The sequence below is a fragment of the Podarcis pityusensis genome (assembly GCF_964106645.2).
Source record: "Podarcis pityusensis genome assembly, chromosome: 15".
NCBI classification, from domain to species: domain Eukaryota; kingdom Metazoa; phylum Chordata; class Lepidosauria; order Squamata; family Lacertidae; genus Podarcis; species Podarcis pityusensis.
In genome coordinates, this window is record NC_138040.1 from 2,582,669 (window position 1) to 2,603,484 (window position 20,816).

At 52.3% G+C, this 20,816-nt stretch overlaps 1 protein-coding gene across 3 annotated transcripts in view; it reads left to right on the top strand.

Annotated features, from left to right (window-relative positions):
* The window catches only part of SPECC1 (sperm antigen with calponin homology and coiled-coil domains 1), a 107,349-nt gene that overhangs the window by 43,349 nt on the left and 43,184 nt on the right, over positions 1–20,816 (top strand). For all 3 annotated transcript variants that reach the window (XM_080982846.1, XM_080982845.1, XM_080982847.1), the window contains 4 exons: positions 12,607–14,129; positions 17,364–17,571; positions 18,517–18,590; positions 19,266–19,447. In XM_080982846.1, coding sequence (XP_080838972.1) covers positions 12,607–14,129; positions 17,364–17,571; positions 18,517–18,590; positions 19,266–19,447 — 1,987 coding nt within the window. The remainder of the gene's footprint in view (positions 1–12,606; positions 14,130–17,363; positions 17,572–18,516; positions 18,591–19,265; positions 19,448–20,816) is intronic.

Here is a 20,816-nt window from a genome sequence, read left to right on the forward strand (position 1 = left end):
ATTGTAGAGTTGGAAGGGGGACCCACAAGGGTCATCTAGTCCAACCCCCCTTCAATGCAGGAATCTCATCTAAAATATCCATGATGGATGACATGGTCTGAAGCAGCTCTCTAGGTCCCGATGTTTCTACAAAGGAGATTCCTGCTTGCTGGAGGCGACTGGTGAGTGAGTGGCTGTTTCACTAAACTGAATGAAAAAGCCTCAGTCATCTTAAAACTTAATCCGGAGCAAGCAAGGCCTATGGGCTGTCCATGCCCACAGAGCTCCCACATCCCTCCTTAAGGCCACGATCCTAAATTGTGGGGTAAAGGCCCATTGAAAACAGAGGGGCGGGATTTACTTCCGAGTCAATGTGCTCAGGAACACACAGTGTGTGAAATCTGCACCCCAGGTGGGTTATCCACAGATCTGGGCAGCTTAGATTTTGGGGCCTCCCCCCCCCCATGGAAATCTCCCTTCTGATGGGGCTCTCTCTTGACCGACCTGAAGCACACACAGCTGTGTGGGGCTTTGCCAGCGCAATGAGCCAACCAGCCGGCACGCTTTCTAGCTAACCAGCAGAGAGGTGTTGTTGAATGAGAGATTCAGAAGCAGCATGGAAAAGTGGGGAGAGGGGCAACAGTTTGGGGGTTATTGCCATATCCTGCAAGGCCATTTCCAAAACGTTCTCCCAGTGAGCTTCTGAATACCAGTTGCTGGAAACCACAGAAAGGGAGAGCGTGGCTGTTGCGCTCACGTTCTGGTTTGGGGCTTCCCTTTTGGGGCGTCTGGTTGGCCGCTGCAAGAACAGGATGCTGGACTAGATGTGTTCTGTCCTGCTCCAGCCGGCTCTGTGCTTAAGTGGACTCCCTCACGCCGGGATATCTTGGATTCCCCCCTTGCCTTGTGTTGTGTTCCCACTCAAGCGTTTCCTTGCATTTTGTTGAGGGCTGGTTTGGCAGGGGCCGTGACACAGTAGGAGGGCATCTGCTTTGCATGCAGAAGGTCTCAGGTTCGGTCCCCACTGGCATCTCCAGGTGTTGCTGGGAGAGAGACCCTGCCAGAAGCCTTGGACGGTTGCTGCCAGTCAGCGCAGGCAGTACTGAGCTGGATGCACCCAATGGCCTGGCTCTGTAGAAGGCAACATCCTTTGTTACTGTTCGTTCCTTCCTTTATTCAGAACCACGAGGACTGAAATCTTAACATTATTTTTGCAGAGAAGGGGCTGCGGCTCAGAAGGTCCGAGGTTCCATCCCCAACGGGCAGCTCTTGGTAGGGCAGGATTCGCATGCCGATTCCCACCAGCAGAAACTTTTCTCAAGGACTTGTGCAAGTGAGCTGCCCCCTCTGCTCCCCACACAACCCCTCTGTGCTCCCCCAAATTGAGACAACCCGAGGAGAGGTTCTGTCTGGCGAGTCCTCATGCTTGCCCTGATGGAACAATTGTTTTAGTGTGACGTTGAGCTCCTTCCTTAGGGTCCTGTGTTTGGGGCAAACCAGTGTTCAGAGTTGCATATTCCGATGGCTGCTTGGGGTGTCATTGAAAGCCATAACATGGGGAACTGTGAATTTCTGGTATTGACTAGGGAACCTCTGGGGCAATGCCGTTCCAGGGTTCCCCACCTCTTTTACAATGTAAGGAAATGCTCAAGGACTTGGAAATAAAAGAGTTTCAAGCCGATGAAAACTTGCATGATGCTCTTAACATTTCTTTGGTCCCTCTAACTGATTGACAGAAACTCATAACGCGGGCAGAAGAAAGTGCCTTTGCGACCAAAGGAACCTGCTTCCACCTTTTTGCAGTGGTGAGCGCACAAGTCTTTGCAGGCACCGCTCAGAATTTATTCATGTAGAAAAGTATTTCTAAACCGCCAACTCATTTAGGGAAAAGGTTGTGGCTTGGTAGTAGAATGCCTCCTTCGCATAGGAAGGTTCAGTTCCTGGCTGCCAGTCAGTGCAGACCCTGGATGGTCCCAATGGCCTGGCTCAGGAGAGGGCAGCTTCCTGCCTTTTCCTGAGAAGTGTGGTGATGTGCAATGAAACCATTAAAACATCATTAAATAGTTAAATGCAGAGCAAATGGCCAACTTTGTCACTTTCATAGTTTATGACAGAGCAAGCGCAGGGGTAGAATGCTCACTGGCTGCTTTGCAGGAGGGGGCGGAAAACCGGGAGGGGATGTAATGGAGTATCCTAAAAGGGGCATGGCTGGCTGGCTGGCACACTGCTACTGCTGGTCCACATTATTTATATAGTCTTCTACCTGTTACTTTTTGCTCAATTCAATCTCTTCAGCCTAACCAGCTCAGAGCCTTGAAACGAGTCCTTTTCCTTCTTCTCTCCCCAGCAACATTTATTTATTTGAAGTCCACCAGGTCATGTGATCCTACCTGCCTCTCAAGGGGATTTATTTTTATTTTTATTTTTTGAGTAAAGATTTGGAGCCTTTGCAGATAAGAGCCAGGCAATTACTGGCGATTCTTATCTGGCAACAATGGCATTAACATCAGTAAGGTTTTTACCCAGCTAGAGAAATCTCTCTCTCTCCTCCCAGCCTGCTCTACCAGGCTCAGGCATCCAGGCACCACTATTAGCACCCCCAGCAACCCAGCAGCATTCCTTCCTGGGGCAGGGCCCCCACCTCCCTTGTTTGCAGCTTCCTTGTGGAAGAATATCTTCCTTGTGCAGTACAGTCACCTATACCGGGATCTCTACCACACATCACAAGAAAGCCTCCATGTTCCAAGGCAGTATACCTCTGAATTCCAGGCACCGGCAGATGAATAACAGAACTGAGCTTTTATGCTTTGTTGTGAATGGGTGGGTGGGTTTTGGCCGCCCCCTGTTGGAAACAGGAGACCTGGTCTAAATGGACCTTTTTTCTTCTGATCCAAGAGGGCTTTCCAGGTCAGAGACATCTCTGCACAAAACCATGCGGTGGCGGGGAAGTTAGATCATTGCGTCGTTGTCTTCAGAATCTTGGCTTTCTCTTCAAAGAGGAAATGGAGCCAGGGCAAGTTTCTAGTCCTCAGGAGCTGCAAAGAAATGCTAGAAAGGGTGGGGCAGTAGCGCCACAAGCAGTGAAACCTTCAGAGGCTGAATCAGGTTTCCAGGAAACAAGGAGCACAGCTGCTGTGACAAGTTTATATCTTTCCGGATGAAGCCCAGAAAGAGAAGAGTTGTGATTTTTATAATTTACTCAGGTTTCTGATACGTAATTTGCTCTTACAAAGGTCAGTGGCGGCCACAAACTGTGCTGGCTTCGAAAAGGAGGTTAGCTCGTTCCATGGATGGTAAGGCGACAAGGCAGAATGGCTGTATTTTCCCTCCACCGTCGGAGGCAGTAAATGCCTTTGGGTGCCAACTGCTTGGCAGCATCTGGTTGGCCACTGTGAGAACCATTTATATGACCACACTGCCCTCACTCTCCATTAGGCCTCACTTGCCATCAGTGATGGCAACATGTTGCCCTAGCTGGCTTGGTCACAGAGAGGACAGGATGCTGTCCTAGATGGGCCCCCTTGGGCCTGATTCAGTGGCCAGGCTCTTCTGGCATCCATTTATATCTCGCTGCCCTCGCTTTCCATTTGATTTCACTTGCCACCAGTGATGGCGGCGTGCAGCTGAATCCGGTTAGCCACTATGAGAGCTGGATGCTGGGCCTCGTTTGGCCTGATCCAGCAGCCAGGCTCTCTTCCGATGTTCTTGCATTCAGGTTCCAGCCTGTCGGATCGGTGGCGAGGCCCAGAGGGCAGGCATCTCTGGAGGCCGTAGGAATGAGAGATCTGGAGGGGGCGATACCAATTGCAAACACAAACCGGCCCAGCGACTGCACACACACACAGAGCAAGTCGGTTCCGTCTGCTCCCACCTGGGAGCTTTCTTCATACCTGCCTGGGGAGACGGCAGGCCCAGGGCAGCAAGATTAGCCACATCGCCCGGGTGTTGGCTCTCTGACTCACCCCTCTGCAAACAGACGCACGGCTCCAGGCAACGGCACGGTGGCTTCTCACGGCTGGAGTGTCTCTTCGGCACACAAAGTCCGAGGGCCACCTGGCGGCTCCCTCCCACTGGAGCCGGCGCCGCCCGGAGGTTGAGAAGGCCGAGCCGAGCGGTAAAGTCCAGGAGATAATGGTCCGTCTGCTGTATACTTTTTCACGTGTTGCATAGTTAAACTATGGAACTCCCCGCCACAAGAGGCAGTGACGCAGTGACGGCCACCAGCCGAGATGGCTTTATTATTATTTAGTATTAATTTGATTTATATACCACCCTTTATCAAAAGATCCGTGTGAGGTGTACAATAGTAAAAACATTTTTCGGAGCATAATAATATAAACAAAGCACAATAATAGGCAGCATATCTGTTCTGCAGGCATCTCCCGCTTCCGCCTCCCCTCTGCTGGACTCTTGTCTGTCCAGCAATCCTATGATCTCAGTGGAAACTGCTGTTGTATCTTTGCTGAAACGCTCCTATCTGCCTCCTCTCCCCACCACAAACGCTGCCTCGGTCTTCGATAAGTCTGTTATTTGTTCCTCCCTGCCTTTCCGTTTCTGGCTTTCTCTTTTTCTTATTTCCTCTCTTTGTTCTTGCCATTCTGTCTCTTTTCACTTCTTGCTTTTTGCCCCGGACCCCGCTTTCTGGAAATTCGCTCCGAAGCCCATAGCTGAGCAAGGGGGGGGGGGTCGATTTGCACTCTTTGGGGTTGGCGGTCCTTGCCATGTCCCTCTTTTTGTGGGTGGGCTGAGTCCCTCCCCTCGCCAGCCCTTCATAAATTGTTCAGTTCAGCTCCACAGAAACCGACCAGAGCGCAAGGCATCTATCAACATCGACAAACTGTGGAACTCCCTCCCACATGAACCAGCAATGGCCACCAACATGGGCAGCTTTAAAAGAGGATTAGAGAGATGCCCTACCCCTGTTACACCCTGTGAAAAGCATTCCCTGTTGTCCATTCACGGTGTTTAGCACTGCTACGGGGAGAATCAAATTGGCCAGTTTGGGTTTCTCTCCATCTCTTATTCCCCCCCCCCCATCTTTCAAGTCACTTCTCCCCATTTCTTTCTCAGTTTTCATGGCTCTCTTTTACGTCCTTGTGAAATGTCACCCGTGCTACTGCTCGGATTTCTCCTTCTTGTTGTTGTTTAGTTGTTTAGTCGTGTCCGCCTCTTTGTGACTCCCTGGACCAGAGCACGCCAGGCCCTCCTGTCTTCCACTGCCTCCCGCGGTTTGATCAAACTCATGCTGGTAGCTTCGAGAACACTGTCCAACCATCTCGTCCTCTGGCGTCCTCTTCTCCTTGTGCCCTCCATCATTCCCAACATCAGGGTCTTTTCCAGGGAGTCTTCTCTTCTCATGAGGTGGCCAAAGTCTTGGAGCCTCAGCTTCAGGATCTGTCCTTCCAGTGAGCACTCAGGGCTGATTTCCTTCAGAATGGAGAGGTTTGATCTTCTTGCAGTCCATGGGACTCTCAAGAGTCTCCTCCAGCACCAGAATTCAAAAGCATCCATTCTTCGGCGATCAGCCTTCTTTATGGTCCAGCTTTCACTTCCATACATCACTACTGGGAAAACCATAGCTTTAACTATACGGACCTTTGTTGGCAAGGTGATGCCTCTGCTTTTTAAGATGCTGTCTAGGATTTCTCCTAGCAGGCACCATGGGCAGTTTCCCCTGATGGGATGCATTTTAAAAAACATTTTTGCCCATAGATGCATTCCCCCCTAACACAAACATCCATGGACTCATTGCTGGGCTGGGGAACTGTGTCGAAGGAGAGCTGTGTCTCAGTTTGCATATTGTTTCGGGAAGTGCCGTTTAGACAGGCTCATGTTTAAATGCAAACCGAACCAAATTGTACACATCCGGTTATGTGGGGCTTTTGACAGCCGCCCCTCCTCCTTGCACTATTGTCGCTGTATATTGGGCTGCTCCCCGCTCCGTGTCCAATTTGCTGTGCGTTCTCTTGAGAAACAGGAGAATTGCAGGGTTGCGAGGGCTCCCCAAGAGCCATCTAGTCCAGCCCCCTGCAATGCAGGCATCCCAGCTGAAGCATCCCTGACAGAGGGCCATCCAACCTCTGCTTGCAAACCTCCAAGGAAAGCGATTCCATCACCATCCAGGGGAGTCTGTTCCTCCATTGAAGGGCTCTTTCCAATGGCTTTAAGTTACAAGAAATGAGATTCCAACTAAATAGTCAGTCAGGGTTGTTTGACAGTGGAACGGCCTCCCTCGGGAGGTTGTGGACTCTCCTTCCGTGGAGGTTTTTAGTTTTATTTTTTTATATAAATTTTTATTAGTTTTTTAACATACCATTTTCAACAGTAATTAAACATACTTTTACATCTTATTCATTTTTTTGACTTCCATCAGTCCTGTCTGAAAATTTTTTAACATACCATTTTCAACAGTAATTAAACATACTTTTACATCTTATTCATTTTTTTTTACTTCCATCAGTCCTGTCTGAAAATTCTCCAATCTTATCTCTTAGTATGCATTTCTTACTTTCCCTATTACATTTAAAACTCATGACCAATATCTCTATCCTTATCTACTTTGTAACACTTCATATCTTTCTCCTTACAAAACTTCTTGTAGTCCTACTAGCGTAATTTGTTGGTTACAATTGCTCTTCAAATAGTTCATATACTTCTTCCAATATTCTGTAAATCTCTGGTCCTGCAGGTTTCGAATCCTTCCTGTCATTTTGTCCAATTCTTCATACAGTAGTCCATTAATTTCGTCTGCCGTTCTTCTTCTGTCGGAATTTCTTCTTGCTTCCATTTCTGGGCTAACAATACTCTTGCCTCCGTGGAGGTTTTTAACCAGCATTTGGATGGCCATCTGTCTTGGATGCTGTAGCTGAGAGTCCTGCAATGCAGGGGGTTAGAATGGATGACCTTTGGGGGTCCCTTCCAACTCATATGATTCTGTGATTCCTACCTGGAGATGCCTTCTGCATGCAAATCTGGGGCTGTCCCACTGTATGATCAGACAGGGGGTGGTGAATAACAGGCTGGAGGAAAGATGACCAGCACACACACCCCAGCGCGCACGCACACACATACACAGACTCAGAATTCAGGGGGCTGGGAGAAAGGAGGGGGCTATTTTGCACCAGAAGGAGGCACAGAACAGCTCTGTGTTGCCTTACAGGCATAATAGAAGGCCAAAGACAAAGGGCTCAGTGTATTTTTGCAGAGGGCGGGGGAAGGAAGGAGATAGTGCAGGCATTCTTTGGCTGTGCAGCCAACAGCTGCCCCCCCCCCTTACACCCCCGGCTGCATTTCAGCATCTGCAGCTGCAGGGATCTGGGACTCTGTGTGGTTGCAGCTGGTATAAGCCGCCTCCAGCTGGCCATAGATGCGACCACCACCGCTTCTGAAGACCTGTTGTTGGAAGCCACAAGAGGGGAGAGTCGCTCTTGCGCTCAGATCCTGCTTCCCGGTTTCTCATGCGGGCATCTAGGTGCCCACCATGAGAACAGGATGCTGGACTAGATGGGTCACCGGCCTGATCCTGCAGGCTCTTCTTATATTCTAACGTAGAATGTGGTGCTTGTTGGCAGGATCCCCTGTCAGGGTTTTTGAATTCTTGAACCACGCTTTGTAACTTTTGCTTGCCCCCTGCAAGTCTACGTGGGGCTGCCCTTGAAGCTGACCCAGAAACTCCAGCAGGTGCAGAATGCCGCGGCGAGGCTCCTTACGGGGTCCTTGCCGCGGGATCACATTCATCCAGTGCTTTACCAACTGCACTGGCTCCCGGTGGAGTACAGGGTCAGGTTTAAGGTGCTGGTTTTGACCTTTAAAGCCCTATGCGGCCTAGGACCCACATACCTACGGGACTGCCTCTTCCGATATTCCCCACGGAGGACCTTAAGGTCCACAAATGACAACACCTTGGAGGTCCCAAGTCGCAAGGTGGTTAGATTGGTCTCAACTATGCCAGGGCCTTTTCAGCACTGGCCCCGACTTGGTGGAACGCTCTGTCACGAGATACCAGGGCCCTGCGGGACTTAACATCTTTCCACAGGGCCTGCAAGACAGAGCTGTTCCGCCTGGCCTTTGGTTTGGACTCAGTCTGACCCTTATGTTTCCCTCCCCTTATAATTTTGATCTATGGGCTAGTATTAAAATGAGACTGCATTTTAATTTATATTTTAACCTGTAAGCGAAGGGCCTTTACCTGTGCCCGTCTCAACTGTTTTCCTACAGCAGTTCTGTCGGGTCGTTATTCCAGAGTTCCCATCGCAAACAGAACATGCTCCTGTAATGACACGGCCCTGGAGACTATGGAACATGTAATGCTCTTCTGTCCCAACTGGACAGATGAAAGATCTCGGTTTTTAACTCCCCTCGTGAATAAGTTCCATCTCCCAATCCAGCCTTGGATAGTGTCCCTCTTTTTGCAGGATTCTGATTGTTGGATTACCGGGATGACAGCTAACTTCCTGCTTAGTGTGATGAAGAGGAAAGCGGCACTAACTTCTTCCTTAACACCACAGCTGCAGTCGATACGCCGCACAACCGAACGAAGTTCCAAGTAGCCTTATTGTACAAGGACAATCGAGTTAGGACTAATCTGAGGAGCTGAAGGACCCTTCAACGGTCCTCCTCCAGCCTCAGCAGTTTTTGTTTATTTTTCTCTTTCTTTAAGTATTCGCCCAGGACGATATCTACCTCTACCTCCCCACCCCCATTTTATGTTGTTATTTCAATGTATATCATGCTATGGCCACACGGCTAATGCAATAAATCTATTATTATTATTATTATTATTAACCTGTATTTTAAATGTTTGTTTGTTTGTTTGTTTGTAATTTTACTGGTGCTAGCCGCCCTGAGCCCGGCTCTGGCCGGGGAGGGCGGGGTATAAAAAATATATATTATTATTATTCCTTTATGGGGAGCATTACAGCTCAGTTTTGCATGCAGAAGGAGCTGGTGGCATTTCCAGACAGGACTAGAGACGTCTTCATCGTCCCCCCAGCTAGAAACCCCGAAGAGCTGCTGCCAGTCCACGTTGACAACACTGAGCTAGATAGACTCAGTGGTCTGACAGTACAAGCCAGCTTTCCGCTGAAACTGGCTGTTTATCCCATACCATGAGGACTAGAAACTTGACTTGTTTTCCAGGAAAAGGGCTGCAGCTCAGAGTTCCAGGTTCAGTCCCTGTTGCCTCTCAGGACATCTGTGCCAAAGACTCCCTGGCGATCCGCTGTCAGTCAGTGCAGGCATCCCTGCGCTCAATGGACCCACAGTCTGACTTGGAATAAGGCAGCCTAACATCTTCCTGTAGCCAGTATTGGTCTGATTTCATTTACTTTTGGAACGACTGCAGCTGTGCCCCTGTGGCCAAAAACATCCCCGTGACACCAGCCCTTAAACATGGCCCGGGATGTTGGGGTGGCCAAGTTGGCAGGCCTCCTGGCAGGCCCGTTGGCGAAGGAAGGGTCTTGAACCCAGTTCCGTTCCCCAGTTCCCCCAGTTGCATCTCTTCCCCCCTTCCCCTTCGTTCCCCACTTGGAGTTTGGCAACTGCCCGGGACCCTCACGAGAGCCACAGACAGGAACGGATGACTCAGGCCGATGAACAAACGTCCCTGGGGGTTTGGGCAAAGCCAGATTTCCTCCCGGCCCCATCAAATATGGCAGGAGGAAGCTGGGGGCCTTCAAGAGGGAGCGACTGGCCTGGAGCAGGTTGGGCAGACGTTTCCCCGGATGAGATCATGGAGGGCCGGCTGGTTGGAGCTGGACCCCGATCTGCTGCCAAGCCGTTCTGCTCCCCCTTGCCAAGCCAGGAATTCCTTTGCCACCTCCAGGCTGAAAGGATTTCCATCCACACTTGTCCAAAACGGATTGGGGGGGGGAGCAAGTGGTGGTGCTCTGTGTTCTTGGCTGGTTCTTTGTTTGTTTGGGAAAAGCCAGGTGCACGCAGCCACCTAATTAATGCAAGGAGGAAAACAGCTCGCTCTCTCACTTGCTCTCTGTCGTTGTTTGCTTATTTATTTACACATAACACACATTTCCCCCCCTTTTTACATTTCAGCAATGTATGCAAAATGCATCATAAAACACTGCTCCTTGAAATCAGAAAACGGTGAGGAGAAGGAATAGAAATCCGAAGAGGAAATCTCTTATGTTTCATAGAACCATAGAATTGTAGTGTTGGCAGGGGACCCCTAGCGGTCATCTAGCCCAACCCTTGTGCGATGCAGATGGTGCTTGTTGTCCCCTTTCTGCATTTGGGGGGGGGGGAGAGAAAGAGAAACATGGAATCATAGAGTTGGAAGGCACCCCAGCAGTCATCTAGTCCAACCCTCCGCAATATAATCATCACAGCTAGAGAACCCTTGACAGTGACTCAATAATAATAATAATAATAATTTATTATTTATATCCCGCCCATCTGGCTGGGCTTCCCCAGTCACTTTGGGAGGCTTCCAACAAAGTATTAAAATACCGTAATGCAGCAAACATTAAAAGCTTCCCTAAACAGGGCTGCCTTCAGATGTCTTCTAAAAGTCTGGTAGTTGTTGTTCTCTTTGACATCTGGTGGGAGGGTGTTCCACTGGGCGGGTGCCACTACCGAGAAGGCCCTCTGCCTGGTTCCCTGTAACTTGACTTCTCGCAACGAGGGAACTGCCAGAAGGCCTTCAGCGCTGGACCTCAGTGTCCGGGCTGAACGATGGGGGTGGAGACGCTCCTTCAGGTATACAGGACCGAGTCCGTTTAGGGCTTTAAAGGTCAACACCAACACTTTGAATTGTGCTCGGAAACGTACTGGGAGCCAATGTAGGTCTTTCAAGACCGGTGTTATGTGGTCTCGGCGGCCGCTCCCAGTCACCAGTCTAGCTGATGCATTCTGGATTAGTTGCAGTTTCTGGGTCACCTTCAACGGTAGCCCCACGTAGAGCGCATGGCAGTAGTCCAGGAGGGAGATAACCAGAGCATGCACCACTCTGGTGAGTGAAATAAGGTTTGGGACTTTTTAGTCCAGAGAGAAAGTGAGCAAGAGGCGACATATTTAAACTTACGGCACTTGCTCCCCCAGAAGGCAGGGGTGGCCACCATATTGGGTGGCTTCAAATGAGGACGGGGCCAAGTCACAGAGAAAGAAAGGGCTACTGATGGTTGGTAGCCAGAATGGCTGTGCTCTGCCTCCACTATCAGAGGAGCATCAGCATCACTTCTGAATCCCTGTTGCTGGAGGGGAGAGGCCTCTTGTACTCGAATTCTGCTTGCAGGCTCCCCAGAAGAGAGGCATTGGGCTTGGCCACTGTGCAAACACGGTGCTGGACTTAGGTGGGCTACTGGCCTGATACAGCAGCCTTTTCTTGTGCTCTTAGAACAGTGTACACTTTAAGAGTGCTCTCTATAAAATATAAACTCTTCCCCTCTTTTCGCTGGGATTTTTCGGGGAGGTGGCGGCAGAATCGAGTGTGTTCCTGTCCCAGTCGATTCTCAGCACTTGGCTTTTCAGATCTGGGGGGGGGGGGGGGGCGCCTTGTTGGGGAACTGCCTGGGAGGCTCGCTCTCTGTTTCCTTTTGGCCGGATCTTTCCCTCCTCCTCGCAGTTCCTGGCAAGAGAGCGCAGCTTGGGATCTCTCCGGGTCGCAGCCTGCCCTTGCATTCCACGCAGGGTGCCTGGGGCCTTTCCGGCAGCGAGAGGCGGGCAGGCTCCCTCTGAAGGTCATCTCTGGGGTGGAGGGAAATGGCACCCGCCTCAAACGGAGCTTTTGTTCCGCCAGGCTTCGCTCCCCCAGTGGAAGCGTTGGCCCGCTGCCGCCTCCCCCCCCCCCGGAGAGTTCGCGCTCACAATTGCTGTAGTGAGCAGGTGGAGGTTGGGGCGAGAGCCAGGGAAGGGAGTAGGTGAGGGCAAGTCAGTGGATAAAACTATGCCCAGACGGAGATAGCCAAAAGTGTTTCTCCCTCTCTCTTAAAACTAGAACTCATATTCCAGTGCACAGTTAAACTATGGAACTCCCTGCCACAGGAAGCAGTGGTGGTCCCCAACTTGGATGGCTTTAAGACAACATAAGAGAATATAAGAATTTGTGGGCATACAAAGAAGCTGATCGCTGGGAGATTCAGGGCAGAGGGAATTGTTTTGTTGTTTGTTTATTACATTTGCATGCCACCTTGTACTTCCATCGAGCTCAAGGTGGTGTATGTACATGGTTCTCTTCTTCCCCATTTCACCCTCACAACAACCCTGTGAGGTAGGTCAGGCTGAGAGATGGCGACCGGCCCCAGGTCACCCAATGGAGCTTCATGGTCGAGAGGGGATTTGAACGCTGGTCTCCCAGGTCCTGTGCTTTAACCACACCGGCTGCACTAAAGTCATTCTGCACCTAGTGTGTAGTTAAACTGTGGAACTCCCTCCCACTGGAGGCAGTGATGGCCTTTAAAAGAGGACGGGACAAATTCATGGAGGAGGAGAGGGCTATCGATGGCTGCTAGCTGTGCTCTGCCATCGCTATTGGAGGCAGCAATGCTTCGGAATCCCAGTTGCCGGAGACTGAAGGGGGGAGGGTGCGGCCCTGTGTTCGAATCCTGGTTGCTGATTTCCCATCAAGCCCTTACACTCCAGGCGTTAACTGCTTTTCTCTTCCTGCTCTCCCAGGTTCCATCCCGTCGGCGAAGCGCACCGGGATCCCAGCCCCTCGGGAGCTGTCGACTGCCCCGGGCAGAGACAAGGCGGCCCTGAGACCCAGGAAGGCTCAGCCCAGCCCCACTTCCTCCGGGGCGCCAACGCCCACCAAGCACTCGCGCCCGGCTCCCAAGTGCAAGAATGAGGGGGACGCCGGCGATAAGGCCACGCTGGAGTCGCAGGTCAAGGAGCTGCTGGCCGAGGCCAAGGCAAAGGACTCGGAGATCACCAAGCTGCGGAGCGAGCTGAAGAAGCACCAGGACCGGGAATGGGTGCACTGCGAGCTGGACCACCCCGCAGGGGTGTCGCCAGCCGAGGCGGAGCCCCTGGTCCGCACCCTCCAGGACCAGAACCGGGCTTTCCAGAGGGAGCTGCTGAGCCTCGGGGAGGAGAACCGCCTCTTGAGAGAGAAGCTCAGCCGCCTGGAGCAGTCGCCGCTGTCAGACACCCTGAGCAGCAGCGGGGGCTGTGGAAGCAGCCTGGCAACCCCCACCACGCAGGAGTCGAGCTTCGGCAGCCCCACGCAGCCCCCCGGGAACCCCCGGGCCAACGGGGGCACGGCCCCCCTGCGGAACTCGGGGTCGTCCAGCAGCGACGTCACCAAGGCGTCCCTGTCCCCAGACGCCTCGGACTTCGAGCACATCGCGGAGGCGCCCTCCAGGCCCCCGTCGTCGGGGAGCCACCCCTCCCAGGCCCCGCAGGACTCCCCCGCCGGGAGCTCCCCCAACAACGCCAGCGACCTCTCGGTGGCCTCGCTGACAGAGCGGATCCAGAGGATGGAAGAGAACCACCACTGCACGGCCGAGGAGTTGCAGGCCACGCTCCAGGAGCTCTCCGACCAGCAGCAGGTTGTGCAGGAGCTGACGGCCGAGAACGAGCGGCTGGCCGAGGAGAAGGCCCTGCTGGAGGGCTCCTTCCGGCAGCACCGCGAGAGAGCCGAGCAGCTGGGCCAGGAGAACGAGAAGCTGGCGGCCCTGCTGCAGGAGCGGCCGGCCGGCGACGACGGCAAGGCCAAGACCATCCAGGAGCTGGAGCAGCGGTGCGGGGAGCTGCAGGAGAAGGCCCAGTTTGAGCGGGAGAAGCTGCTGAACATCCAGCAGCAGCTGACCAGCAGTTTGCGCGGCCTGGAGAGGGAGCACCAGGAAGCCCAGGCGGCCACCCGGGGCCTGCGGGAGGAGGCCGAGCGGCTGGGCGGCCTGCTGGAGGCGGAGAGACAGGGCGCAGCTGGCCTGGCCAGGGCCCTGGAGGACTGCAAGGTGGCCCTGGAGGGGCTGAGGATCGAAAACAGCTCGCTCCGAGCCCAGCTGGACAGCGCCAAGCAGAAGGCGGCGGACATGGACACCGTTGGGCGGGGCGGGGACCCCGGCGCCATGCAGGAGATGCTGAAGGGAGCCCGCGGGGAGAGGGACCAGCTGGAGCTGGCCTGCACGGAGCTCAGGCAGGAGCTGCTGAAGGCGCACAGCGAGGTGAAGACTCTGCAAGGGCAGCTGGCCAAGGTAAGGATTGCTGGGGAGTGGGGAGAGCTCAGCGGAGCCTCCAGATGCAGCGGCAGTCTATCCCTAAATGGCGGCTGCTGCGAAGCAACGCCAGGGCTGCTTCCCAGAGGCTTCTGGCTGGCCGTTGTGAGAGACCTAGTGACAACAACCTGCTGGGCTGTTCTTGCGTTGGGTCGGTGCCCTGGCTGTTGCACCTGAAGGTTGGTGGTTTGAGCCCACCCAGGGATGTTGATGTGGACAGGATTCTTGCATTGCAGGGGGGTTGGTCTAGATGAATCTCGAGGTCCCTTCCAGCTCTGGGAGTCCATACGGTTTATCTACATGCTGCCTCAACCCCAAGGCTCCTGAAGCCAGCGAGCAGCATTTATATGCAAGAATGCAAATGAAATATACGATAAAAGCACAATATTTTCAGCCATCGAAACAAAATTCTAGAAGCATCAAAATCTTGTAATCAGGTAAGGTCTTCCTAGGCACCGTGCCCTGGAGGGTCACAGAAACCTTCCTTTCTAACTTGCTTCTTTGCAGGAGTGAAGAAGTTGGCTGAATCACCTTTTGGGTGCTCCTTCCCTCAGACCCTGTTAGGTCCAGACCGCTCAGCATACTGGCTTTCATAGCTCATGTGCATAGAGATTTCTGCTCTCTCAGAGGGCCTAGATCTGTTGCTTTCTGGAGTTTGTCTCCGCTACGTAGCTGGACCCCATTTTCTCGTAGCGGATTTGCACCGTTTGCAAGAGGTCAGCTGCACTGATGCTAACCGGGAAAGGAAGGAAGGACTCTGGTTCCCTGCTCCCTGAATATGCAAAGTTCTGGACAGCGCGTGTAGTTTGGTCCCTCTTGCCCTGTATTATATACTTGTGAGGCAGTTTCCCCACAGGGCGTTTGCTGTGAAGTAGCCACTCTCTGTTCTCTCCCTCTTTGTGGAGCCGTGAGCAAAACGGCTCTGTTTGGTATCTCCCTTTCCCCCTGGCAGCTCGTAGAATCTTCACTGTTTTGATTCAGTTAAATAGAATAATAGAATCGTAGAGTTAGAAGGTACCCAAGGATCATCTAGTCCAACCCTCTGCAATGCAGGAATATTTTGCCCAACATGGGGCTTGAACTGACAGCCCTGAGATTAAGAGCTTCATGCCCAACCAGATGCCTGTGGCAAGCCCAAGAGCCCTCTGCCCTCCTGTGGTTCCCAGCTACTGATATTCCAGACTGCCTGATTATGGAGGCAGAAGCCCTGAACCTCCATGAATTCACCCCTTCCTCTCTTAATGCCATCCAAGCTGGTTGCCATCACTGCCTCCTGTGGGAGGGAGTTCCACAGTCCAACAGCACCCAGAGAGCCATGAGTTAGCCACTCCTGGTACAAACAACACGGACACAGGCCGACCAGCGATCTGATTGAGTCCGAAGCCTCTCCTGTACATCCAAAATCTGGGCAACACACAGTCACAAGCTCCCTTCCCTGCAGAACTGCATCCGTTTGGACATTTAGCTGAATGACCCCTTTCACCACAATTGCAGCAATTTCCTCCTTCCTGGTCCAGCCCTTCAGCACTTTCCCCCCTCCTGCCCCAGACAGATGGACCTCATTAGCAGCTTGGTGGTTTGTTTTTTTTCCGAGAGAGACCAGGTGCTCTCGCTGTGCTCAGGGAAAGGGGGGGAAACACAATGGATGAGTGCATGTTAATTCTCTTGGCGAGTCTCGCACTCGTAACCCAAGCCTGCAATTAACCTTCGCTGCTGCCCTGCTTGGAAACCCCACCTCCCACAATTAGGGAGCGGCCTGTGGGAAGAACTTTTGCCGGGACGGGGGGAGCCAGGATACCCTGCCAAAAGTCACCACCTGATTTATAGAGAAGTGGAAACTCTAGGTGTGTTTTTGGCCGAGGCTGGCGATGACCGTAGCAAGTGGAAAGGAGTGGGGTGGTTGCTGGGCTGTGTGGAAATCTGCAGAGAAGCTGATGCCTATTTAAAAATCATTTAACTGGAGTTTTACTGCTGAAAGATTTTTTAAAAAAAAACCCCACAGACATCCTAAGTTTCATCCTTTCCTTCCACTTAGATTTGGGGTTGTCACCACCTACATTCTTCTCAGAGTTGAAACCGGTGGACCCATTGTCTTCTGTGGGTCTTCTCAGTAATGCTATTATCCCCAGAACTGGGTTTTCTCCTGTCATCTGTTATATTGTCTGCCTCCTCCTCTGGATTTAGTTCAAAGCTCTCCTGATCACGTTTGCGAGACTCTTAGCAAGCACATTATTGCCAACCGTTGTGAGGTGCAAGCCCATCTCTTGCCAGAACTCCTTCTTCAAGGAAGCGGAGACCACGATCCAAGAAGCCAAGCCCTTCCTGACGACTTCCGGTATTTCCCCCGCTCTTCCTGGGACACAGCCTTTGACAGAAAGGAGCGTTGGAAAGACCGCCTGCATCCCAGGGCCCTTCAGTTACCTGCCCAGAGCCCCATGGTCCCTTCCAACACCTTGAAGGCTGTGTCTGGCAGTATCGTTGGTGCCCACATGAATCAGGAGGACGGGGTTGTGGTCAGTGGGCTTTATAAGGCTTGGCAACTTCTTTCTCTCATTGTGAGAAGACAGCACACCTCCCGGGACATCCTGTTCCCTCTGTACACGGCTGCCTCTGTCCCCTCTCCTCGCCACAAATCTCTTCCACATGGTCTTCTGAGGTTGGCAACTTGCTGGCCCAGAATCAGCGTCCAAGGTGAGGGCATGGAAACGATTTTGCAGCTCCGCTAACACAGCCTGGTTCCTGACAGTCCTGTTTCTGTATGTCACACTCCTCCAGAGGTTCGTCTCCTGCAATGAGCGAAGAACTTCCTTTTATCTGTCTCAAATCTTCCAACATTCACCTTCATTGGATGCCCATGAGTTCTGGCGTTGCAATAGATTATTGCAGCCAGGCTATCCTTCCCTGTCCAGGAGCAGCCGGAGGTGGCTAGACTCCCCAAATAAGACAGCAAACCCAGTTTATTGGGACAGGCATCACAGATATGGTCCTTTTCAATTAATTTTTTTTATTTAAATGGAAGCTGGTGGTCTCTGGGGAATTCAGCACCATGTGCTCTCCACCTGCACTTATTGGTGGCATCTTAGCTTCACACAGTGCAATAATAGAATTGAAGAATTGTAGAGTTGGAAGCGATCCAAAGGGTCATCTAGTCCAGCCCCCTGCGATACAGGGATCCTGGTTCGATTTCTTACCCTTTTCTCTCCCTCCATTCAGACTGAGAAGGAGCGCGCTCAGCTGAAGGAGACCTGCGACCGTCAGGCGGACCAGCTCAGCCGAACCAACCTCAAGCTCCAGGAGAAGACGTCGGAGAACGAGGCCGAGTTCAAGAACCTGAAGGAGACCATCTTTGAGCTGGAAGACCAGGTGGAGCAACACCGGGCGCTCAAACTGCACGACAACCAGATCATCAGCGACTTGGAGAGTAGGTGGAACCAAGGAGGGGGGGGAGGATTTAGGACAGTATGTAGAGAGAAATTGCAAGCAGGTTATGGAGTTGGCAGGGATTGCTTGAGATTCCCGCCCTCCAATAAAGAAATAATTTTCAATTTAGTGCAGCCTATTTGGGAAGGAAGCAGGGGGGAGGCACAGCATGCCTTTCTCTCTCTGCAACAACAAGTGAAGGATGTCGTCAGGCTGCTGTCGCAAGCGACAAATATCTGATAAGATGAATGGGGGGGGGGCAGAAGCCTTTTGCAGGGGCAGAAACAGGGTCCAAAAAGAGCCGGTGGTGGTGTAGTGGTCAGAATGTCAGACTAGGGCAACCAGGGTTTAATTTCTCTCTTGAACATGAAGCTCAGTGGGTGTGACTCTGGGCCAGTCACTGCACCTCTCAGCCCAGGCCTACCTCACAGGGTTGTTGCGGAGGGTTATAAGAGGAGAGGGAGAACAATGCACACACCGTCTTGAGCTCATTGGAGAAAAATAGTGGGATATAAAGGCAATAAAATAATAAGATGATAGCTGAATTGGGGCCAGCCTGCATGTGAGATCGCCACCTGCTGGCGAAGCTGTTTTGCAAGCCGGGACAGAAGCAAATTATCTAGGTTAGGGCTACGATCACTTAATTGGGGAGTAAGCCCCACTGTATACAGTAAGACTCAACTTTTGAGTAAATGTAGGGTTATGCTGCCAAAGGTGTTCTGGGCATCAGCAAGTTTTTTAGTGTTTGGACTCTGAAGAAGGGTATAACTGCAAGCCGTTTGGGGAGCAGAAATCTGCGTCAGTGTGTGTTGATTATATTGAGTTAAATGGGCCAGGAGGTCTGGCTCGAGATAAGGTCACTTCCCTGTGTTACCTTGGCAGTGTCTTCGGTGCCCTCCCTCTCTGTCCTATCTCAGTAGACTCTTCCTACCTTCCCTGTTCCCAGGTAATCTACTGAAAATGGAAGTCCAGAAGACGGATTTGGAAAGGCAGCTGAAGACCCTGAACAAGCAGATGAAGGTGAGAAGGGAGCTTGGTGGCAGGACACCTGCCTTGCGTGCAGAAGGTTCCGAGTTCAGTCCTTGACAGCATCCCCAGGTGGGGCTGGGAAGGACCCCTCACTCAGAACCACGAGGTCTGGAATCCCGACAGGTGTCCATCCGATCTCTGGTTAAAAGCCTCCAGCTTTAGAACACACTCAGGTGTCACCAATACGGCTGTCGCATTTCCGAAACTTAGCACTTGCTAAAAACACTTCTGTTTCAACAAGCCTGTCCAAACGAAAGTCAACATAGTTTTAATCTGTTTTAGCGTTTTAACTTTTGTATGTTTTAAAGTCGGGCGGTGAATTTGTCTCGATTTTAATGCTTTATCTTTTTCAAACCCCTTTGAGGCTTTTTTTAAAAAAAGAATCAAGCGGTGTTTGAATGTCATTAAATGAATAAGTAAAAGGAGGGTCTCTGCCCGAAGGAGCTTACAATCTAAGCCTGGGAAGAGGCTCCAAACCCGGGGGAGGGTGTCCTTCTGCAGCCTCCCTCCCACGCAAAGTGAGAGTGACTGCCTTGTTGTGCCGGCGTCCACGAGAACCGATGCCAACCGCCCTCCGCCCCCCCTGTGGTGCTGGCCGCTTTTGTCGGGCGAGTCTCAAACTCTTGTTTCCTCTCCTCTCCCCTCCCTCTTCCCCTCCGTCTCCAGGAGGACACGGCCGAGTGGCGCCGCTTCCAAGCCGACCTGCAGACGGCGGTGGTCGTGGCCAACGACATCAAGTGCGAGGCCCAGCAGGAGCTGCGGACGGTGAAGCGTCGGCTGCTGGAGGAGGAGGAGAAGAGTGCCCGGCTGCAGAAGGAGCTGGATGAGGCCCAGGGCGGGAGCACAAGGTGCGTGGGGCATGGGGCCAGTGGCTCTTTGTAGGGGTCGCAGGCACCCAGGGAAGTTTGCACTCCCTTCGCTGTCCATGCCTTCGCATTCTTTCTCTGTGTGTCCCCTTTCCCAAGCAGGTTCCGTTGCATTTCCTGTTTTATTTTTGTAAGCAAAGAGCCTGTCTTCCGTGTATCGCATGTCATCCGGGGCCCTTTGAGAATCGCCTTTCCCTTTGGCCAACAACGCTCTGAATTTACTTCAGTGAACAGTACCAGTTGGGGATGTTCAGGGCAGCTTTTACTCACACAGAATGAAGGTAGACTTCCCGGGCCTGTAAATTACATGAGCTTTGCTTTGCCCATGCGCAGAAATGAAGGGATGCAGGTGGCGCTAAGGTCTGAATCACTGAGCCTCTTGGTCTTGCCGATCGGAAGGTCGGAGGTTCGAATCCCTGCAACGGAGTGAGCTCCCGTTACTCTGTCCCAGCAGTTCGAAAGCATACCAGTGCAAGTAGATAAATAGGTACCGCTGCTGTGGCGGGAAGGTAAATGGAGTGTCTGTGTGCTCTGGTTTCCGTCATGGTGTCCCGTTGTGCCAGAGGCCATTTAGTCCTGCTGGCCACATGACCCGGAAAGCTGTCTGCGGACAAACGCCGGCTCCCTCGATCTGAAAGTGAGATGAGCACCACAACCCCATGGTCACCTTTGTCTGGATTTAACCGTCTAGGGGTGCTTTACCTTTTTAGAAATTAAGTCTCGTTCTCATAGGGAAAAGCACATCTGCCAGGGCTGGATGCCTGCTTCGGCAGCAAGAACAGGGTGCCCGCTCTCTATCAAACTGGCCCAAGGCTGAGTTTTTCCTGCACAAACACTCTGAGTAAGCAGATTCTCCTAACAATACCCTTCCACACTCCCTTTTTCTTCTCTTCACATCCTTCTGCCTCCCACGTGGCCAAGAGAAGGAATGTAGAAATTTCTGCTTTTAATGAACCGCACTTCCCCGTGTCGTCCCAACCAGGAACTGTTTGTGAACTATACAGGCAACTCCCCATTTACATGGGGCTGCCGGGAGCCTGGCAGTGGGACCCCAAAATGAGGAGCACCCTGGAGAGTCCTGGCTCGCGAGGAGACCCTCTCCAGAGCCCGAAGAGGGCTTTGTTGAGGCCGCTCAGCCTTCCTGCCCAGCAGCCGACAGGCAGGGTGGCACATTGACCACTGCCACTTCCTCGCCCCTGAGCAGTCTCTGCAAAGCCCCGCTGCCTTTCTGGCCCACGAGGAGACCCTCCCTGGACCCCCAAAGAGGACATTCTCTTTGGGCTCTCGTGAGCCAGAGGCTTGTTGCGGCTGCTCAGCTGATACGCAAAGAAAGGTTTCCCACCAATCACTG